Raw genomic sequence first — 18,716 nt, forward strand, 5'->3', positions numbered from 1 at the left:
TTCATTTCGCCAGTAAAGAGCAACCTGAACGACTTACCATGCAATTATATCTGTTCTTTTTAAGCAACAGTTCAGAGACTATGAAAGCGGTGTTGATCATATCCTATGATTTACTAGGAGGCATATAATCCCAGGTTTACAAAGCAAGAAATGGGACTAAATTGAGACAAACAACATCACAAAGAGAATCCAAAACCCATGAAGGAAGAACTAGCTCCTAGATTAAAAATTTATATAACTGCTTAGGAGATTTGAGTTTTCATTGAGGGTTGGTTCTCAGGTCACTTTGCTGGAAGAAACTTAGGGGAATGGATCCCATCATGATGACACTTGACATTTGGGTGGACGGTGCTTTTAGTTTTGACCAAGCACTCTCCTTTTTGGCCTTATTTAGAACTGCTCTTAGATTTACTGCAGAATCATATGGTATGAGAATGTCATATGTTCAAGATAATAATCTATGTGGATACAGGGGGTTGCTACAATTTTATCATAATAGATGGACTGAATTCTGGATGTATTTATATCAGGACCTGCTCATGAAGGAGTGAATGAGATTTCAGATTTTGTAGTATTAAATCTTATTTTTAAGTGAAGGGGAAACCATAGACCAGAAGGAACATTCATGAGCATTCTCTGACTCCGCAAAAGATAGAAAGGAAAGGCCAGCCCCTCCATAAAACACTCTATGTCATGCAAATTTGAAATTAGGCTGAGCTCAATCTTAGATGGTTACCCTTAACACTGCTAAGACAGAAGTAAGTAAAGATGCTCTTTTAAACGGTCAGTGTTGGGCATGGTGGCTCATGCCTGTAATCCCAGCACTTTGGGAGGCTGAGGCAGGCAGATTGCTGGAGTCCAGGATTTCGAGATCAGCCTGGGCAATATGATGAAACCCCATCTCTACAAAATACAGAAAAAAAATAAAAAATAGCGGGGCGTGGTGGCATGTGTCTGCAGTCCCAGCAACCCAAGAGCCTGAAATGGTAGGATTGCTTGAGCCACAGGAGGTAGAGGGTGCAGTGAGCCATGATCGTGGCACTGCACTCCAGCCTGGGTGACAGAGTAAGATCCTGTTTCAAAAAAAAAAAAAAAGTGTCTTCCAGTGCTTGGTGTGAAGTATTAGGTTACAGTGTTAAAATACTAGAGAATTCTAAAATTTGCTCCCCCAATCTAAGAGCTATGTTCTCATCCTCTTGTTGTCTACACTAGCTTTTGTTGTCCACACTAGCTTTGGACACACATACACATATATACATACCAAGAGGCCATTGGTAGGTTACTTCCCTTTCATTTTCACATTTCCAAAATGAGGGTTTGAACCAGATGGCTTTGAAGTGCCTCCAGTTCTCACATGCGCTGATTTTCAATCAAAATTGTAGGTCCGTTGATTTCCATTGTTCAGCTTCACGGATGCTGACTCACGAACAGCCTCCCCCACCACACGCACAAACACCACAGGCACACACACCCCTCTACCTTGGATGCACCTATTCATGCTTCAGATCCCACAAACTGATCAGGCGCCTATATTGAGAGTGGCACGGTGTGAAAAAAAAAAAAAACAGGCAAAGAGCTGGAATTGTATTTTCTTTTAAATCTTTATTTATCCTTTTCATTCCTTTATCCCACCAATGCAAATTGCGGAGAACAGCTGGAAGCCACGTCAGAGCGGCACAGGCCAGCTGGCTGAGTGATGCTGACTGCTGGCCCCGAGCATCGAGCATCGCAGAGGTCACGACGGGCATCAGCTCCGGAGCTCGGAGCGGTAGACACAGGGCCACTGGAGGCCCGCAGGGAGGGCGCCTCCCAGCTCCCACAGTAGTTTGGCCTTAAAAACACTAAGAACAGTTGCATTCATTGTCTTTTTTTTTTCTTCTTTTTTTCCTTTAATAATAAAAAAGAAAACCAAAACCTCCTATAATTTATAAGCTATGTTTGACTATCTACATTATATAGAAAATATAGACTCTGTTTACTTTATAACACACATCTTTTTCCCGTGATAAATAACTCTTTAAAATATCTAGTATACATGCCTTGACTTCTTATATATATGTTTGGTTATATACATATGCATACATATATACTCATGTTTGTAAGACACAATAAATATATACTTGACAATGACAGCCAAACAAATGCCGTTTTGGTTAAAAAACACAACAACAACAACAACAATAAAAAGCAGATGAAGTACTATAAAAGCACCAGGCAGCAGACAGAAAGCCATAATTGCTAGAAACTTCTCCCTCCCCTGGGCAAGGCACAGGGCAGAATAGTAAACTGTCCAGGTGCCTGAAAGAGAAGGAAGGCGGCAAAGGAATAGGTCAGGTCACAAGCTTTTGTTTTGTTTCTTAGCCTGGGATTAGACTAAGAATCACAAATAAGTCATTGCATTTATAAGGAAAAACCAAGGGGCTCATTGATCAGCTTAGCCCTTGTGGTGGCTGCAGGGGACAGTAGAGACCTGGAAGGGGAAGGACAGAGACAGCAACCTGGTGACGACTCCATGACTGTTTTCTAGCCCCTGCCTACATCTGCCCAGGCAAGCTTTTGATTGCCACACTAAGCATCAAGCCATTGCATATAACATGTTCTTTTCTATTCACTGCTGGTGTAAACAGAAAGGAGGATTCAGTAGTGCAACACTTTAGGAGGCTGAATGAGAGAGCCACATGTTTTGGTGGCCCCCTCAAGGGCTCCAGCAAATGGGGACTGTGACGTTGGGGAGAAAAAGGCCAGTGGGCCATTGCCTTCCACTTCTGAGACAGTACCAGCTTCACCTCCAGACACCAATGGGAACACTGAGCCCATTGCCTTTTAAAGAAGTGCAGGAGGTCTTGACTCCTCCTATGAGAAGTCCCGGAAGCCCCAGTCAGTCTGGGTGGGGGTCCCCTGAAACTCAGAGCACAGTCCAGCTGCTGGCTCCTGTGCCTGGCGGGGAGAAGGTGGAGGGGCCGGCATGCCTGCCGCTGAGAAAGGCTGATATAACACTCCAGCTGCACACCCCTGTTCTTCCATGGCCCTTCTCTCTCTCCCTAAAAGGAAATTAAAATGTGGGGCTCTGATCATTGATTTTTAAACAAGCTCCCCAATGTCATGGCCTCTGCTCTGTAAACTCCAAAGCTCTGATGGCCAAAGAAAGTAGGCGGTGGTGGAGCAGTAGGCAATGGTCAGGGCTAGATTTGTATTAATATCTAGGAGTGGGGTGGGGATATGGGTGGAGGGTGATCCAAGTAGAGCAAGTCTCAGGAAATCCCAGAGGTGAAGATTTGATGCACATCCCCCATCCTTGCCAAATAAAATACAAGTTAGAGATCATTGTTCACATTACAATCACAATGGGACATTTTAAACAGCTCATTTTCTGAGTACATTCAAGACATAATTGAGTTTATTTTTAAAAATGAATTTCCCGGCTGGGTACGGTTGGTCACGCCTGTCATCCCAGCACTTTGGGAGGTCGAGGCAGGGGGATCACAATGGCAGGAGTTCAAGACCAGCCTGACTAATATGGTGAAACCTTGCCTCTACTAAAAATACAAAAATTAGCTGGGCGCAGTGGTGCGTGTCTGTAATCCCAGCTACTCAGGAGGCTGAGGCAGGAGAATCGCTTGAACCCGGGAGGCGGAGGTTGCAGTGAGCTGAGATCACACCACTGCACTCCAGCCTGGGTGACAGAGTGAGACTCGGTCTCAAAAGAAAAAAAAAAGGATTTCCGGATTTCCCTGCAACTGTTCAGGGAATCCAGGTCAAATGCAGGTCTAATTCCAACTTCTCTACCCACTAGCCACAGGACTTCACACAAGTCACTTCATCTCTCTGAGCCTCCTTTCTCTAGAGCTCTGGAGGTGCTGTGTGAGGCAGCATGAGACTTAAGACGCAGAAAACGTGACTTTTCATCTTGACTCTACCACTAAAGATGTGGGTGGCCTTGACCATCACTCTGTTATGCAAAACAAAGGGACAGCATATATTGGACTGTGAAGCCCCTTCAGATGCAGCTGAATTTACTTTCTGCCCAGAAAATCATTAACAAAGCTGATTCTGCCCCCAGTACCCATCAGAATGCAAGAGATCAGATCAGAAACCCAACTTACGATCACAGGTCAAATTCAATAGCTGTGGCTAAGAGACAAGACAAAGAGAGTAAGAGTGTCAAGGTGCAGTGCGCAGCTAAAATTTGAGTCACAAACAAACGAACTTTAAAGCCCCACTCCCTGAGAAAGGACATTTTCCTATGTTATATTCAGACCCCCAAGAGCAAATTCCAAGGCCATCTATAATAGTTGACCAACAAGATTTTGAAAATTCCCAGCCCTGAGGCTTGCTGCATCACCTACAATCAAAATCAACTTAGGAAGTTAATTTGAAAAGAGACTGAGTGATATTTCCATTTTGGAAGAGGAAGCAACACTGGCTACTTCTATGTGCAGCTCTATAGCCTCCTGGTAGAACATCAGATGTCGCATCCTGCTGAACAGGAGGGTGCTGACAGCAGGCTGAGTGGAGCTGCAGGCCAGTCCATGCTTGTCACAGTCCTTCCGGGGTGTGAGAGCAGACCCCTGTAGACGTTGACAAGGAGCGATTTCCTGCCTGGCAAGAGCAGGAGGTGCCCACATCTCTTCTTGGGAGGCAGTGTGGTCTGGAGGAGAAGATTATGGATTTGAATGACCTCATTTCTGCCTAACAGTTGTGTGACTTTGAACAAGTTCCTCTTCCTCTTACTGCCTCCATTTTCTCATGTGTATACAATAAATAGCAATACCCAACACTATAGGGTTGTTTTTATGGATTGCATGAGATAACATACTTAAAATACTCTGCCCACAGTGGACAAGTCTTGGAGTTGGCCAGTCTTGGAGTCGGCCAAGACTACCCTAGAGTCCAGATATACCTGGCACAGTGGTATTTGCTGCCATGTAGGCTAAGGTGGGTCTGGGTGCCCTACAACGCAATTGTCTGTTGAGAGAAGTCTTGGAGGAGCTGAGAGCGATCACAGATTAAAATTTTTCAAATAGGCCCAAGGAACTCCAAAACATTTTTAGATACCAGGTAAGAACCCTAACCCACACCCTCCCTCAGAACTTGGAATCTAGGCCATTCACACATTGATGGGAACAAAACAGGCAAGCGGGAACTAAATGGGAGACTCTTAAAGCACTGCCTCCTTACATCAAGGCCCTTGAAACACATTAAATAAAGCAGAAAGGAGCCATTGCTGGGTTTTAGTCCTAGGTCAAAGTCAGCTGTGGGTACCCAAACCGCTAAGGGCTGGGCTGATGAAGGGTGCTGGGCTGAAACAAAGTCCTTCTGCAGAATGCTGTTGAAGGCTAGAGATTTCAGCTTCATATAGCTACCCCAAATGCATGTGGTGGGATAGGGGCAAATGGAGCACTAAAGGAGTATTTCAAACCCATTTGCTACATTTTATATTTAAAGAAAATGAACTATCTAGCTCTTTTCTTTCTCTTGTTCCTTCATCTACCTACTACATGCATTTCAGTAGATAAAATCTGAGTACACTATTTTTTCATGCCTCTTTTAAAAAGTATATGTTCTTTCTATATACCACAGCTTCAAATGAGAATTTTTGTTTTAGACATTAAATATTTATTACAGAGCTTAGAGGCCTTTGTGGGAACCTCTCTCCAAAACCCCAAGTATTGGGAAAAGATTTCCCAAGTATTAAGGTTTAGTACAGAAACATACAATTGAAACCCCAGGAATATCCCTATTTAGGTTATGAATGACTTAGAAAAATGAAACCCACAGAGTAATTTTGTTTGCTTTCCCTTCATCCTTCATCAGAGCCCTTCAGGTTAGCTAGAAAATAATAATAATAATAATTCCAATGTTTCCACAAAAACTACTTTCCCAGAGAGCAATTTAGAAGAACGAGAACCGGCTGGGTGCGGTGGCTCACGCCTGCAATCCCAGCACTTTGGGAGGCCGAGGCGAGTGGATCACAAGGTCAGGAGATTGAGACCATGCTGGCTAATACGGTGAAACCCTATCTCTACTAAAAATACAGAAGATTGGCTGGGTGTGGTGGCGCGCGCCTGCAGTCCCAGCTACCTGGGAGGCAGAGACAGGAGAATCACTTGAACCCGGAGGCGGAGGTTGCAGTGAGACAAGATGGTGCCACCACTGCACTCCAGCCTGAGCGACAGAGTGAGACTCTGTCTCAAAAAAAAGAATGAGAAGCAAAGAAGTCCGTGACATGGGCCTCTGTTCAAACTATTATTGGGAGACTTCCATTCCAGCAAATCTCTGGTTTGGAACTGATAGTTGCCAAGAGCTGGAATGCTGACCATGAAGTCTGTCAGCAACAGGTCAGGGACCACAATGAACCAAGCATGGAGTTTCAGCTGAGCCAACCTGCAGTACTGTAGCAAAGGAGCCAACCTGCAGTACTGTAGCAAAGCCTCAGGAAGGAGGGTGACTCTTTCCAGGAAGGCAGTACTTACTTCTCTGTTCTAGAAAACGCCCAGCATTCCCCTCGCATTTGGACCACCACTCTTGCACCTATGAGTAGCCTGGGCTTCAAAGAATATTGACCCTAGGGAGGACAATGAAGGATGCAATTGATTGGGCTGTTCACTCTCAGATTTTGCCTACCCAGGCTGGGGGTGGACTCCAGGCCTCTTAGATTCCCTTCTAGTTCTAATGGCAGCTATCTGAAAAGAACTCTAAACCTCAGTTGCGTGTAAAGACACCTGTTGGACTTCAGTGAGCCTATGAACAAAAGCTACATAGACTTACAAGGAATGGCTTCCACGTCCACCCTTGACAAACATCTTATATGAGGTGAAGAATTAAGCAAAGATAACAAAGATAATTACATGGGGTGAAGAATTAAGCAAAGATAACAAAGGATAATTCCCCGTTCTCTGAATGTGCTTGATTTGATACTTCTTTCAAGACCAGATCTGAATTTTTAAAGAATGATTTCAAGCGACATTTGATGGCAGCAAGCATTCAAAAATCTGTGTGTGTGTGTGTGTGCATGTGTGTGTGTCTGTTCCCTTTTGGCATTGCCTGCTCCCAGCCTGCAGTTCAGCATCTCTAACAAAAGCTCTGTAAGCAGAGTGTGCAAGGACAAGACAGGAGACCAATGAGAAGAATATGTTTTTTCCAACGTTAGCCTTCTCAAGCCTAAGAATGGCCCCTTGGGGGGTTCTAAACCCCCATTTTAGAAACACTAGGAATAATGTTCCTTGTTGTCCTTTTGTTTTGCTTAATACCTACTCCCAAATTCTCAGGTGTCAGAATCCTGAAAGCAAATGCTGGAGCTAAGGAAAATACTTATTTATTGATTGATTGATTTTTAAGGAAAGGGGATTCTAATTGAAACTGAAGGCTTCCTTTTTAAATCCACAAAGCTGGATGGATTTCCTAAAAGTTCTTGCCCAGCTTGGTAGGAGAGATGGGTGATGGAGCCCCAGACACCTCCCTAGCTAGGCTCACTTTACCCTGTTTAGGAATTCACACTGTAACACTGAGGCACACAGCCGTTCCCAGTCTTTGGGGGCAGCATATGAGCTTATGGTCAAATCCATACTTTGTGCTATCTCCTCGGCCCTGCCTGGAGAGCCATGTGGCAGGGCTACCTTAACACCTCAATAATCCCTCAGACACTCAATTCCACCTTTACTGGAAATAGTGTTATAAGGTGACTCCTTTCAGTTTTTTAATTGTTGACAAGTTCAAAGAGATATTTTATTCTCTGCTGCCCCTGCTTTGGTGCAGCCTGTGCTCCTTCCTTGTGGCTTCTGGGAGTCCTGCTTTTTGCTTACTATTTGTGACCTCTCTTTCTCCACCAGGTGAAGGGCAATGAACCAAGTTCAAAGACACACCCTCAGTTCTTCCTATAAGGAAGCCCAATCAGTCAAAAGGTGGCCACTTCGCTTCTAAGTACTTTTGCCTTTAGATACCTTACATCCAATAAAAGTAGCTTCCTGGAATTTGAACTTTCTCACCAGCCCATCCTGCCCCCAACCCCAGCCTAACAGGCTTATGCGGACTGTGAAAATGGGCCTTCTCCTGCCAGCAGTGGGTGTCCCGGGCACTGAGCTTGCCATCTGGTACTAGTGTCTTGACCCTGCAGAACCATTTGGCTTGCAGAAGGCCAAGGTGTGTCGGGTGGATGAGGTAGGGAGGGAAGCAACCCCTCCTTGCTTGTCACAGTAAAGGGCAGCAGAGGCAGCTACACCAAACCACTCCCGTGCAAATACCCAGCAAGGATCATCCCAGGAATGGCAGGCTCTCCTGAATGCTTCCAGGCTAGGAGCTCAGCCCACCAACAGTCTGGTTTGGGATCAGTCACCGGGACTGAAGTTTACCTTCCTACATGCCATTTATTCACACTGTCCTTTCACCTCCCTGATCCCCACATTCCCCATGGCCACCCTCTCCCCTCGGCCTTTCCCTCTCTGTGGATATCCCCTGCAGAAGGCTCAAGTCCCCGAGGTTCTCAGTCTGTGCTAACAGTAGAGGGACATCCTGCTGCGGCGCATGGCCTCGCTGATCAGGTAGGCAGGGCTCAGCTCCGGCTCCTCGGTCATGATGGCAATGTTCTGCCACTCCCCCGTCTGGCTGGACCTCTTGATGGTGTCCACCACGCACAAGGCATACAGGCAGTCGTCGAAGGTGGCGGCCATGGTGAGGGGCCGCCCGTCCCACGTGCGCCGGTCGTCCTGGTCCTGGAAGGCCTGGCGCACCGCCTGCATCATCTTGATGGTGCCGCGCAGGTAGGGCGAGGGGATGTCGCTGAAGGCCTTCTCCGGAAGCAGGGAGTTGCTCACCGGCGTAGCGTCCTGCACCAGCAGCTCCTGCTCTGGGGCACTGTTGCGCTGCCCGTACAAGTCGGTGCCCACGGCCAGCAGGCGCCCGGCGGAGCCCACCACAGTGACATCCTGCTTGAACTCGCCGGGCACGTTGAAGTTGAGGGTGACGGTGCAGCACACCCCGCCCTCCAGCACCATCTGGAAGGTGCAGAAGTCGTCGCTGGTGATCTGGCGGATGCCCTTGATGTGGTCAGTCTGCTTCACGAAGGTCTTGAGCAGCCCGTGGACCTTGACGGCCTTCTGGCCGGTGAGGAAGGTGAGCAGGTCGATGATGTAGGTGCCCACGGAGTGCAGGCCACCGCCGCCCATCAGGTCGTCGCAGCTCCAGTTGTACTTCTTGCCCAGCAGGCTGCCGCCGTGCACCTGCACCTCACACACCAGCGGCTCGCCCACGTAGCCCTCCTCGATCAGCTGCTTCATGCGCACGAAAGCCGGCAGGAAGCGCAGCACGTTGCCCATGATGCTCATGAGCTTGGGATAGTAGTGGGCGGCCGAGGTCATGCGGAAGGCGTCCAGCGGCGTGGCCGTGCGGTCGCATATGACGTTCTTGCCGATGCCTGCGGGTGGGAGGAAGACAGCGGTCAGCGGGGCGGGACCATGTCTGAGCGCGCATCCCTGGGTCAGATCTTAAAATATTTCACATTAATAGAAAAAGAAGGCCAGTTGTGGTGGCTCATGCCTGTTGTCCCAGCACTTTGGGAGGCCAAGGCCGGAGGAGGCCTTGAGCCCAGGAGTTGGAGGCCAGCTTGGGTAACACGGAGAGATCCTGTCTCAATAATAATAATAATAATGATGATGATGATGATGATGATGATGATAATAATAATAATAATGAGCCGGGCTGGTGGTGCATGCCTGTGGTCCCAGCGACTCAGGAGGCTAAGATGGGAGGATCACTAGAGCCCAGGAGGTCGAGGCTGCAGTGAGCTATGTTCTGACCACTGCACTCCAGCCTGGGGACAGCAAGACTCTGTCTCAAAAACTAAAAAATAATGAAAATAAAAAGAAGATAGTCTATATATTTCAATATTACTTTAAATATTTATGTTGCATTACTTAATTTGTTTTTTGTTTGTTTCTGAGACAGAATCTCACTGTTCCCCAGGCTGCATTGCAGTAGTGCGATCATAGCTAACTGCAGTCTCAAACCTCTGGGCTCAAGCAATCCTCCTGTCTCAGCCTCCTGAGTAGCTAAGACAGTAGGTGCTACCATACCCAGCTAAACTTTTTTTTTGAGATGGAGTGTCACCATATCACCCAGGCTGGAGTGCAATGGCACCATCTTGGCTCACTGCAACCTCCGCCTCCTGGGTTCAAACGATTCTCCTGCCTCAGCCTCCTGAGTAGCTGGGATTACAGGCGCCTGACACCATGCCCAGTTAATTTTTGTATTTTTAGTAGAGGCGGGTTTCACCATGTTGGCCAGGCTAGTCTCAAACTTCTGACCTCATGATCCGCCCGCCTCAGCCTCCCAAAGTTCTGGGATTACAGGCGTGAGCCACCATGCTCAGCTATTTTTTTTTTTTTTTTTAAAGAGATGGGGTCTCCAATTTTTTTTTTTTTTTTTTTTTTTTTTAACAGACAGGGGTCTCCTTATATTGCTCAGGTTGGTCTCAAATTCCTGGTCTTAAGTGGTCCCCTACCCCCTAAATCCCCAAAGTGCTGGGATTACAGGTGTCCTGATCCCAAAAGGCCATGAATTACTTAATTTTAATGTTAAACGTCTGGTATTGATTTAAATAGTAAGATTTATTTTAAGATATTTAAGTAATCTATATTTTAGAAATGTTTAATAATATTTGCTAAGGTAGTATAAAATGCTTCATTTTATAGTTTATGTATATAAATCTATAACATTTTAAACAGAAATAGATTTTGCTTTTATATTATTTAAATACAAAATATAAGATAGTACTATTAAAGTATATGATATAATCTTTTTACATATAAAATATATCATTACAGTTATCTTATATATAAAATGTTTTATATGTTATATTTTACATTTAAAATATCATTTTTAGTAAAAATATATTATTATTAAAAATCACATAGTGAAAGGAGAAGAGTATCTGTATTTGGAAGAATCAGAATACATAAGCTTAAATCCTAGCCAAGGTGAGTCTAATTAAGTGTGAAGAATTTCTTAATGATACCCTTTGAAGGTCTAAGCTTTTGGCTGACGTCTTCCCCTCTCTGCCCCGGACGATTCCCCAGGATTGTATTTTGAGCATTATCGTGCTTGTTTATTTTGCATTCCGGATTAGGGCTGGCAGTGGTCACAGATGTGTTTGTTTAAAGTTTTTCTTTTCCTATAAAGAGCGGATATTACCTAAATCTGAGGAGTTGGCAGTGCCTGTTTCCTCCCCGACCCCCATCTGCTTCAGGGTGGGGTGTGTTGCTTTTGGCCAGTGGAGGTCAGGCCAAATAAGAATTACTCTTACGTGATGACTGTAATGTGTGTATAAATTACAGGGAGACCAAAGTGCCTCTCTGAACCCTTTAGGAGACTAAGTGGTTCTGGGTCTGGGGAAAACAAAGGATCAAAGGAAAGGAGAGTGACAGGGAAATGAGAAAGAGATTTATTCCATGGAAGCCGAGAGTCAAGGAAGAAGAAAAACAACTCGGCTAGACCTGGAGAAACGGCCAACTTGAGGGCAAAAAAAAAAAAAAAAAGAAAAAATGACACAGATTTCTTAGCAAGTCAGATAAAATAGACGCTAGGCGAAAAGACTTGGGAGTCAAAGCACCTGTCCTGGGGCAGGTCTCTGTGGTCTAGGCACGCTCACCCATAGACCCTCTAAAGGAGACCTGGGCACTCCAGTCACAGATGTGGGAGAGACTTCAAGAGAAATGGGGTGATGAGGCACACCCCACCCTATCCCACTTGTCCTGACTACAGCCACTCAGTTGCCAAAATCCACGAACCCTTACAACATGCTGAGCTAAGATGTGGTTTTGTAGAAGTTGTGCGATTGCAGATGTCTGTCCAGGGCCACGGCCTGGCACATGGCTTTCTCATTTTCCCACTGCAAGAGCTAGCCACATCCTAGAAATGGTCAGTGCAGATTGGAGAAAGGAAATACAAACGATGGCTGTCAGTTTCCATGTGCACATCCAGTTCTGGCCCTGAGCGAAAAGCCCGGAGCCTACAGAATGACCACACCTCCTTGCCTTTTCTTCTATGTTGGCAGAGCTGGGCTGGTCCCCCTGATGGGCATGAAATAGCAGTGAGAAGCTCTTTTAATGCTTAGCAACCGGGTGAGGACTGAGGCTCCGGCAGAGAGATGAGATAACATTGGTTTGTATCACCAAAAGTCTCACACACCCGTGTAACACTATGTTCTGACAACATGATCCTGTAGGCATGAAGCTCATCTAAAACCAGCTCATGCTACCAGGAACAGATTTATATGTAAATGGAGTGGTAGGTCACTGCAGGGACAGGTGACAAATACTGCCAAAATCTGCCTCACAGCCATTGGTATAGGCTCTGGCCTCTGCTACACTCTACCTCAAGGTCCCCAAAAGCAGGACCCTGACTGCCATCTCCTCAGTATACGCTATTGGTCATATTAATGGTACTTAAGAAAAGTTTTTTATTTTTTTATATTATAAAAACTATAAAATAAAATAACAAAAGAAGAAAAGAATAATTAGAGATAAATGATCCATACCTCTTCCCTACACACCCAAAATAATGATTGCATGGAATTCTTTGCAGCTCCATAGATAAAAAGATTCTGATGAAAGCTTCAGAAAACGTAACATGAACATGACATGATACACAAAAATGCAACTCCATCCCTAGACTCCCGTGTGGATTCCCCAGGGATCTGAGATACAGACGTCTCTTTAGGCTATTTATTAGGTTGGTGCAAAAGTAATTGCGGTTTTGCCATTAAAAGTTATTGTGGTGTCCTCTTTTTAATGGTAAAACCGCAATTACTTTTGCAGCAACCTAATACATATGATATGGCTCCACATTATATAGTAAGGTCCTCGAGATAAGGGCTGGGTCTTTTAATGCTTAAGTCTCCATTAATACCCACAGCACCTTGTGGTGCATCCAATGTGCAGGAGGAACCCAGCAAACCTTGTTGCCTGCCCCACCTCTTTGCCCATAGTCTTTTGCAACATTCACACTTTACAGACGGGTCTCAGCAACATCTTAACACACAGCATCTTCAAAAGTCAAACGAGACTTCTAGGAATTTATCATAAAGAAATAATCCAATATGCAAGCATGGCATCTTGCCCAAAGATAGTTTTGACTGCATTATTTATTATAGCAAAAAACTGGGAACAGAGGCTGGATGCAGTGGCTTCACGTCCATAATTCCAGAGTTTTGGGAAGATCACTTGAGGCCAGGAGTTTGAGACCAGTCTGGGCAACAGAGCAAGATCGCATTTCTTAAAAAAAGCCAGGTGTGGTGGTGCATGCCTGTAGTCCCAGCTACTCAGGAGGCTGAGGTGGGAGGATCACTTAAGCCCAGGAGTTAAAGGCTACAGTGAGCTATGATTGGGTCACTGCACTCCAGCCTAGGTGACAGTGAGACCTTGTCTCAAAACAAAAAACAAAACAACTGTGAACAACACAAATACACAACAGAAAAAGGGGTAAGTCAACTGTCATGCAGCCATATAATAGAATATTGTGCAAACATAGAAAATGATGCTTATGAAGACCTTTCAATGGCAAGTAAGATGATTATGATGTAATGTTAAATGAAAAGGGCTCTATTCATAGACATATATGATCTCAACTCTCTCTAAAATGACAAAAGGAAAAGAAAAACCCTAGGAGGTTAACTGATTAGTAGGAGTGGTTGGATTAGTAGGATTATGATTGATTTTATTTTCTTCACTATATTTTTCCATATTTTCTAAATTTGGCATTTTATAGTCAGAAAAAAATGTTAATTTAAAAAATCCACAAAGAGACAGGAAGATCTTTGAAGGACAGCACTCACAATAATGGGAAAAGGGTTCTCCAAAGTCTAGGGGAGCTGGCAGGTCCCAGCTCTCATGGACCCATCCCAGTTCCTGAGCCCCGAAGAGCTGGTAGAAGGCTCTGCTGACCCTGAAAGCTTCAGAGGTCTGGGCTCTGTTGCCAGGTCTTGTTGCTCCATTTGCTCAAGACCTCTTTATGATTCTTAGTGAAAGCTGTGGAGTCTCTCTCTGAAACATGCAACTCAGACAGATGCACAAAACTCCGCCACAACCTGAAGCCCATGCACGGATCCCCTCCGGTTCTGAGACCCAGGCATCATTGTACATTGCACAGTAACTTCTTAGAGCCTTTGGCACATATTAAGATATGTGGCACAAAAATAAGATAATCCTTCCAGTTCCAAAAGGAACCCAAAATGCAGAGCCCAGGCCTCTGAAGCTTTCAAGGTTCAGGGTCAGCAGAGCCTTCTACCAGCTCTTCGGGGCTCAGGAACTGACTGGGATGGGCCCATGAGAGCTGGAACCTGCCAGCTCCCCTAGACTTTGGAGAACCCTTTTCCCATTATTGTGAGTGCTGTCCTTCAAAGATCTTCCTGTCTCTTTGTGGATTTTTTAAATTAGCATTTTTTTTTCTGACCATAAAATGACAAATTTAGAAAATGTGGAAAAATATAGTGAAGAAAAGAAAATCAATCATAATCCTACTAATCCAACCACTCCTACTAATCAGATTGCTAAGCGAAGTTTGTTTTCTCTGCATTCTGGACAGTCTTCCCTTACCCTACCTCTCTCAGGGGGCTTCTGAAAAGCCCACTCTGGGATCCTCAAGATCCTCAGATTCTTTCTTTTTCCCAGCTTTTCCCCACCCAAATATCCCCTATCAAAAGTTTCTTGCTAAAGAAGCATAATTCTAAGTATAGACTTCTAGTCAGACACTGTATGTCTGTGTGTGTGTGTGCACGTGTGTGTGTGTGTAGGTGGATTAGTGTGGCACAGAGCATTCCTCTCATCCCTGAAACCACTTGCAATGTAAAGGGAACTTGCATTGTCTGAGTGTGTGGTTGACATAGCCCACAATCCTGGGTGTGTCAGATGCCATTCACCGTATGCTGGGATTTCTCCTGAAAAAAGCACACAGATACCTGTTCTGCAAACTGCCTGTCTGTCAGCCTGGGCTTTGGGTTTGGCCTCCAGCAAATACCACAGGTCTTTGATGTCCTCATGACGATCATCTCTCTTAGCATGGTGCCTCTCTCTCCACCCCAGAGAAAGCACCAAAATGGCTCTTTAGAGAAAAGCACTCTCTCTCCATGTAATGTAGGAAATAAGTAGAGGCAGTCTTGCACTCTTCCCTGAGCACGTGGCTATGACATTTCTTTGACTTGATGGTAAATAGATTCTACCAGGGAGATGGAAAATGAGGGGTTCAGGCAGAGGCAGAGGCCCTTTTTTATAAGCCCCTTACTAGCCATGGCTAATTTCCTAATGGGGAAACCTACAAAGGCTTTCCTCCTTTTGCCATGAGAAAAGAATACTGCCCTAGGTCACTCCGCACAGCCTGAGGAGGCCATCTGCACGTTCTCACTCCTGGGTGAACAACTTCCCTGAAAGGACAGGGGAGCCACTTGTCCCATGCTGCATCCACACGCCTCTGGGAGCACCAGGCCAACACACGTTCTTTAGGTCTCAGGTTTACATCCTTTCGTGGCAAAATGTGGTGCCCTCTTTCTAAGGCAAAAGATCAAAAACTTTGGGACTTCAAACAATTTCAGAGATAAAAATCATGCTGCAGAGAATTAGGCAAAGGGACTTGGAACATATGGACTCTATTTCACTCCAGATTAACAGGCAGTGAAAAATGAAAAATATGAAAACAAGAAGTGCCTGAGAAAGTATGTGTTGTGTTTTGCCAAGCCCCAAACATTTCCCGAGTGGTAGGAGAGGTCTGGCAAAGTCCCCTGGTGCTCACAATGATGGTAGAGGAACGGGAGGGGCTTTCTGCGCACATGCGGGTATGATGGATGAGGGTCACTCTGCTGCGTCCATCCAGGACTGCGAGCCATCACGCCATGGCTCCATGCTCAGCTCACCCCAGTGAGGGCCCTGTCCCTGCATCCAGAAATGGCTGTCTTGGAAGGTTGCCGCATTTGTCAATGTGATGCAGCGTGGCCACGGGTGAGTGGCAGAGAGCACACGGGGACTGGCCTGGGTCTTCTGGGGAGGACTTTACAACTCACCCCACAAAGACCAGGCAGCCCTTTGTGTGAGAACAAAGAGCTAAACCTAGGTCTTTTGGAGGCTTTGGGGCTTGAACCAACTTAAATTTTTAAGACAAGATCCTCTCAGCAGCAAATAAAGCAAAGCTATCTGTCCTTAAAATGGTGGAGCTGAGAGGCACCTTCCGACCTATATCGCTGCGCTGCAGTTAGGAACAAAATGAGATCCGTGGGAAACTTCTGGCGGGTGAGAGTGCTATGTGCAAGGCAGTGTGCCTGCTCTTCGTCAGAAGCTTTTAAGTTAAATAATTTCAGAAGGAGCTTTACTGCCCTCCGGAGATCCTTCATAGGGAAATGGAAAATCGGCTCCCTCCGAAGCCTGCTGAATGTGCTCTCTGTAACTGAGCCAAAACATTCACGGCCCTCCTGAGAAATCTGTGCTACAGGGAAGAGTTTCCAGCCCAGAGACCCCAAAGCCCTTCAGGCAGCTGCTCCCCTTACATCCTCCAAGCTCAGGGTCTCCAAGTTGTGGCTGAGTCTCTGCTCCTACCTCAGGACAGATCAGAGCTCTGGTGGGACTGACACTTGATCCAAATGGTACCCCCACGAGTCTGGGCAAGGGGCTTCCCATTCACACCTCCAGGGAAAGACGGAGCTCTGTTGTCCCACAGAGCAGGCACCTGTTGCTGCCCTTCATCAGGGAAGTTATCCCTGGGTACCTGGAGGATGGCTGACACCTGGCCACCCAGGGACCAGGGCTGTTCCCTAACATAATCAGCCTGGAACCTCAAGCATCCCTCCCCGTGAGCACGTTTCCAATCACGCACTCCCTGATCTAATCATGGTGGAAATCTCGGAGGCAATGCTACTTTCCCACCGGTTCCTCCCCATCATTCCACTTGTGTTGACAGCCCCTTATCTTCTCGAAGCCAAAACGGATGCTAGTTCTGCAGGCTGGCTTGCAGCTGTCCCAGCAGATTGGCAGAGCCCCTGAAAGAAGTCCCATCAGATACAGCTTCCTATTTTTTCCTCGCATTTGCAGAAGGTAGAGACGGCTTGCTTTGCATTTCAAGTAGGGAACTCATTATCTTCATTTATACTCTGTTCCTTCAACATTTCTGTGCTAGGCACTGGAACCAAAAAATGGGTAAGAAAGATGAATAAGAGCTCACAGTCTAGTAGAGGAGACCAATCAGGAAAGGTGATTATGGGATGCAGATCTCAGAAAGTGATAAACAATGAAACCATGAAGGAAGGGCTGCCCAACCAATTTGGGCATGGAAGAAAGTTTTGCTGGACAGAGAACATTTGAGCTGGGTTCTGAAGCATGCATAGGAGCTTGACTATTCATCATTTAGAAGTTTGGGTCAGGTATAAAAAATGGTCTAAAATAAGATTAATGGTGTTTAATGTGGAATCGGGAAACTGCTAATACTGGACTGTTTATAAAAACTGTTGTGTGTATGACTGGGCGTGGTGGCTCACGCCTGTAATCCCAGTACTCTGGGAGGCCAAGGTGGGCGGATCACAAGGTCAGGAGATCGAGACCATCCTGGCTAACACAGTGAAACCCCGTCTCTACTATACAAAAAATGAGCTGGGCGTGGTGGCGGGGGCCTGTAGTCCCAGCTACTCGGGAGGCTGAGGCAGGAGAATGGTGTGAACCTGGGAGGTGGAGCTTGCAGTGAGCCGAGATCGTGCCACTGCACTCCAGCCTGGGCGACAAAGCAAGACTCCATCTCAAAAAAAAAAAAAACAAAAAAAACACAAAAAACTGTTGTGTGTACATGCTGATGCACAATTTTCTGAGAGAGGTTCATTAGAATCTTAAAATAATTTGTGATTCAAGAAAGATTAAGCAGAATTGGAGTTTAGAGCAAAGAAAAAGAAAAAAGGCAGGTCAAAGACAAATCTCTGGTTTCAACAGAACTAAGCATATGAACGTACAGGGCTATTTATAATCCCTCCATCCCTGCACCCTGAGACATGGGACATTTAGTTACTTTCACTCTCTCACTCACTTACTGCAACACTCCATTTAGCCCAGCTCTTTTTCCTCTTTTATTTTTCTTCCTGCTAATCTCCTTCCTGCTCCCCCAACACACACACATACACACACACACATACATACACACTACACTTTTTTTTTTTTTTGAACTTACAAACTGCAAGAGAAGTAGAAGTATCATCAGGGTTGACTTGTCTAAATCCCACTCTTCCCTCTGTCCTTTCCTCCATATACATTAAAAGAGGCCATTTGGAGAGACTAAATCCCCGATTTTCAATCCCCATGAAAGTTCTTAACATAAATACAACTTCCCAACTCAAAAGACTAGTCTGATCTGCTCATAGTACAAATGGCACAATTTCAAATAGCAAGAACAGTCATTTATTGAGTACTTACTTTGTGCCAGAGGAGGCTGAGTTTTTTGCATGCATTTTCATGTTTTGGTCTACACAACCAGGTACTTGTTCTATTCCCGTCTTACAGATGTGGAAACTGAGCCTCTGAGGGGTAAGCAACTTGCTTCTGATTCCACAACTCAATAGCAGTAGAGTCAAATCTGGAATTTGAACCCAGATTGTCTAGCCACAAAGCCAGCCTAGTCTTTTTAAAAATATGTTTTTGTCTATCCTGGCTAACATGGTGAAACCCCGTCTCTACTAAAAAAATACAAAAACCTAGCCGGGCGCG

The 18,716-nt window shown here is 45.6% G+C and overlaps 1 protein-coding gene across 3 annotated transcripts in view; it reads right to left on the reverse strand.

Moving 5' to 3' along the window:
* Positions 1–7,115: 7,115 nt before the first annotated feature.
* The window catches only part of GFOD1 (glucose-fructose oxidoreductase domain containing 1), a 127,590-nt gene continuing 115,989 nt past the window's right edge, over positions 7,116–18,716 (reverse strand). For all 3 annotated transcript variants that reach the window (XM_025382258.1, XM_025382260.1, XM_025382259.1), the window contains exon 2: positions 7,116–9,409. In XM_025382258.1, coding sequence (XP_025238043.1) covers positions 8,490–9,409 — 920 coding nt within the window. In that variant the 3' untranslated portion in view covers positions 7,116–8,489. The remainder of the gene's footprint in view (positions 9,410–18,716) is intronic.

The sequence above is a fragment of the Theropithecus gelada genome, chromosome 4, assembly GCF_003255815.1.
Source record: "Theropithecus gelada isolate Dixy chromosome 4, Tgel_1.0, whole genome shotgun sequence".
Classification (NCBI taxonomy): Eukaryota; Metazoa; Chordata; class Mammalia; order Primates; family Cercopithecidae; genus Theropithecus; species Theropithecus gelada.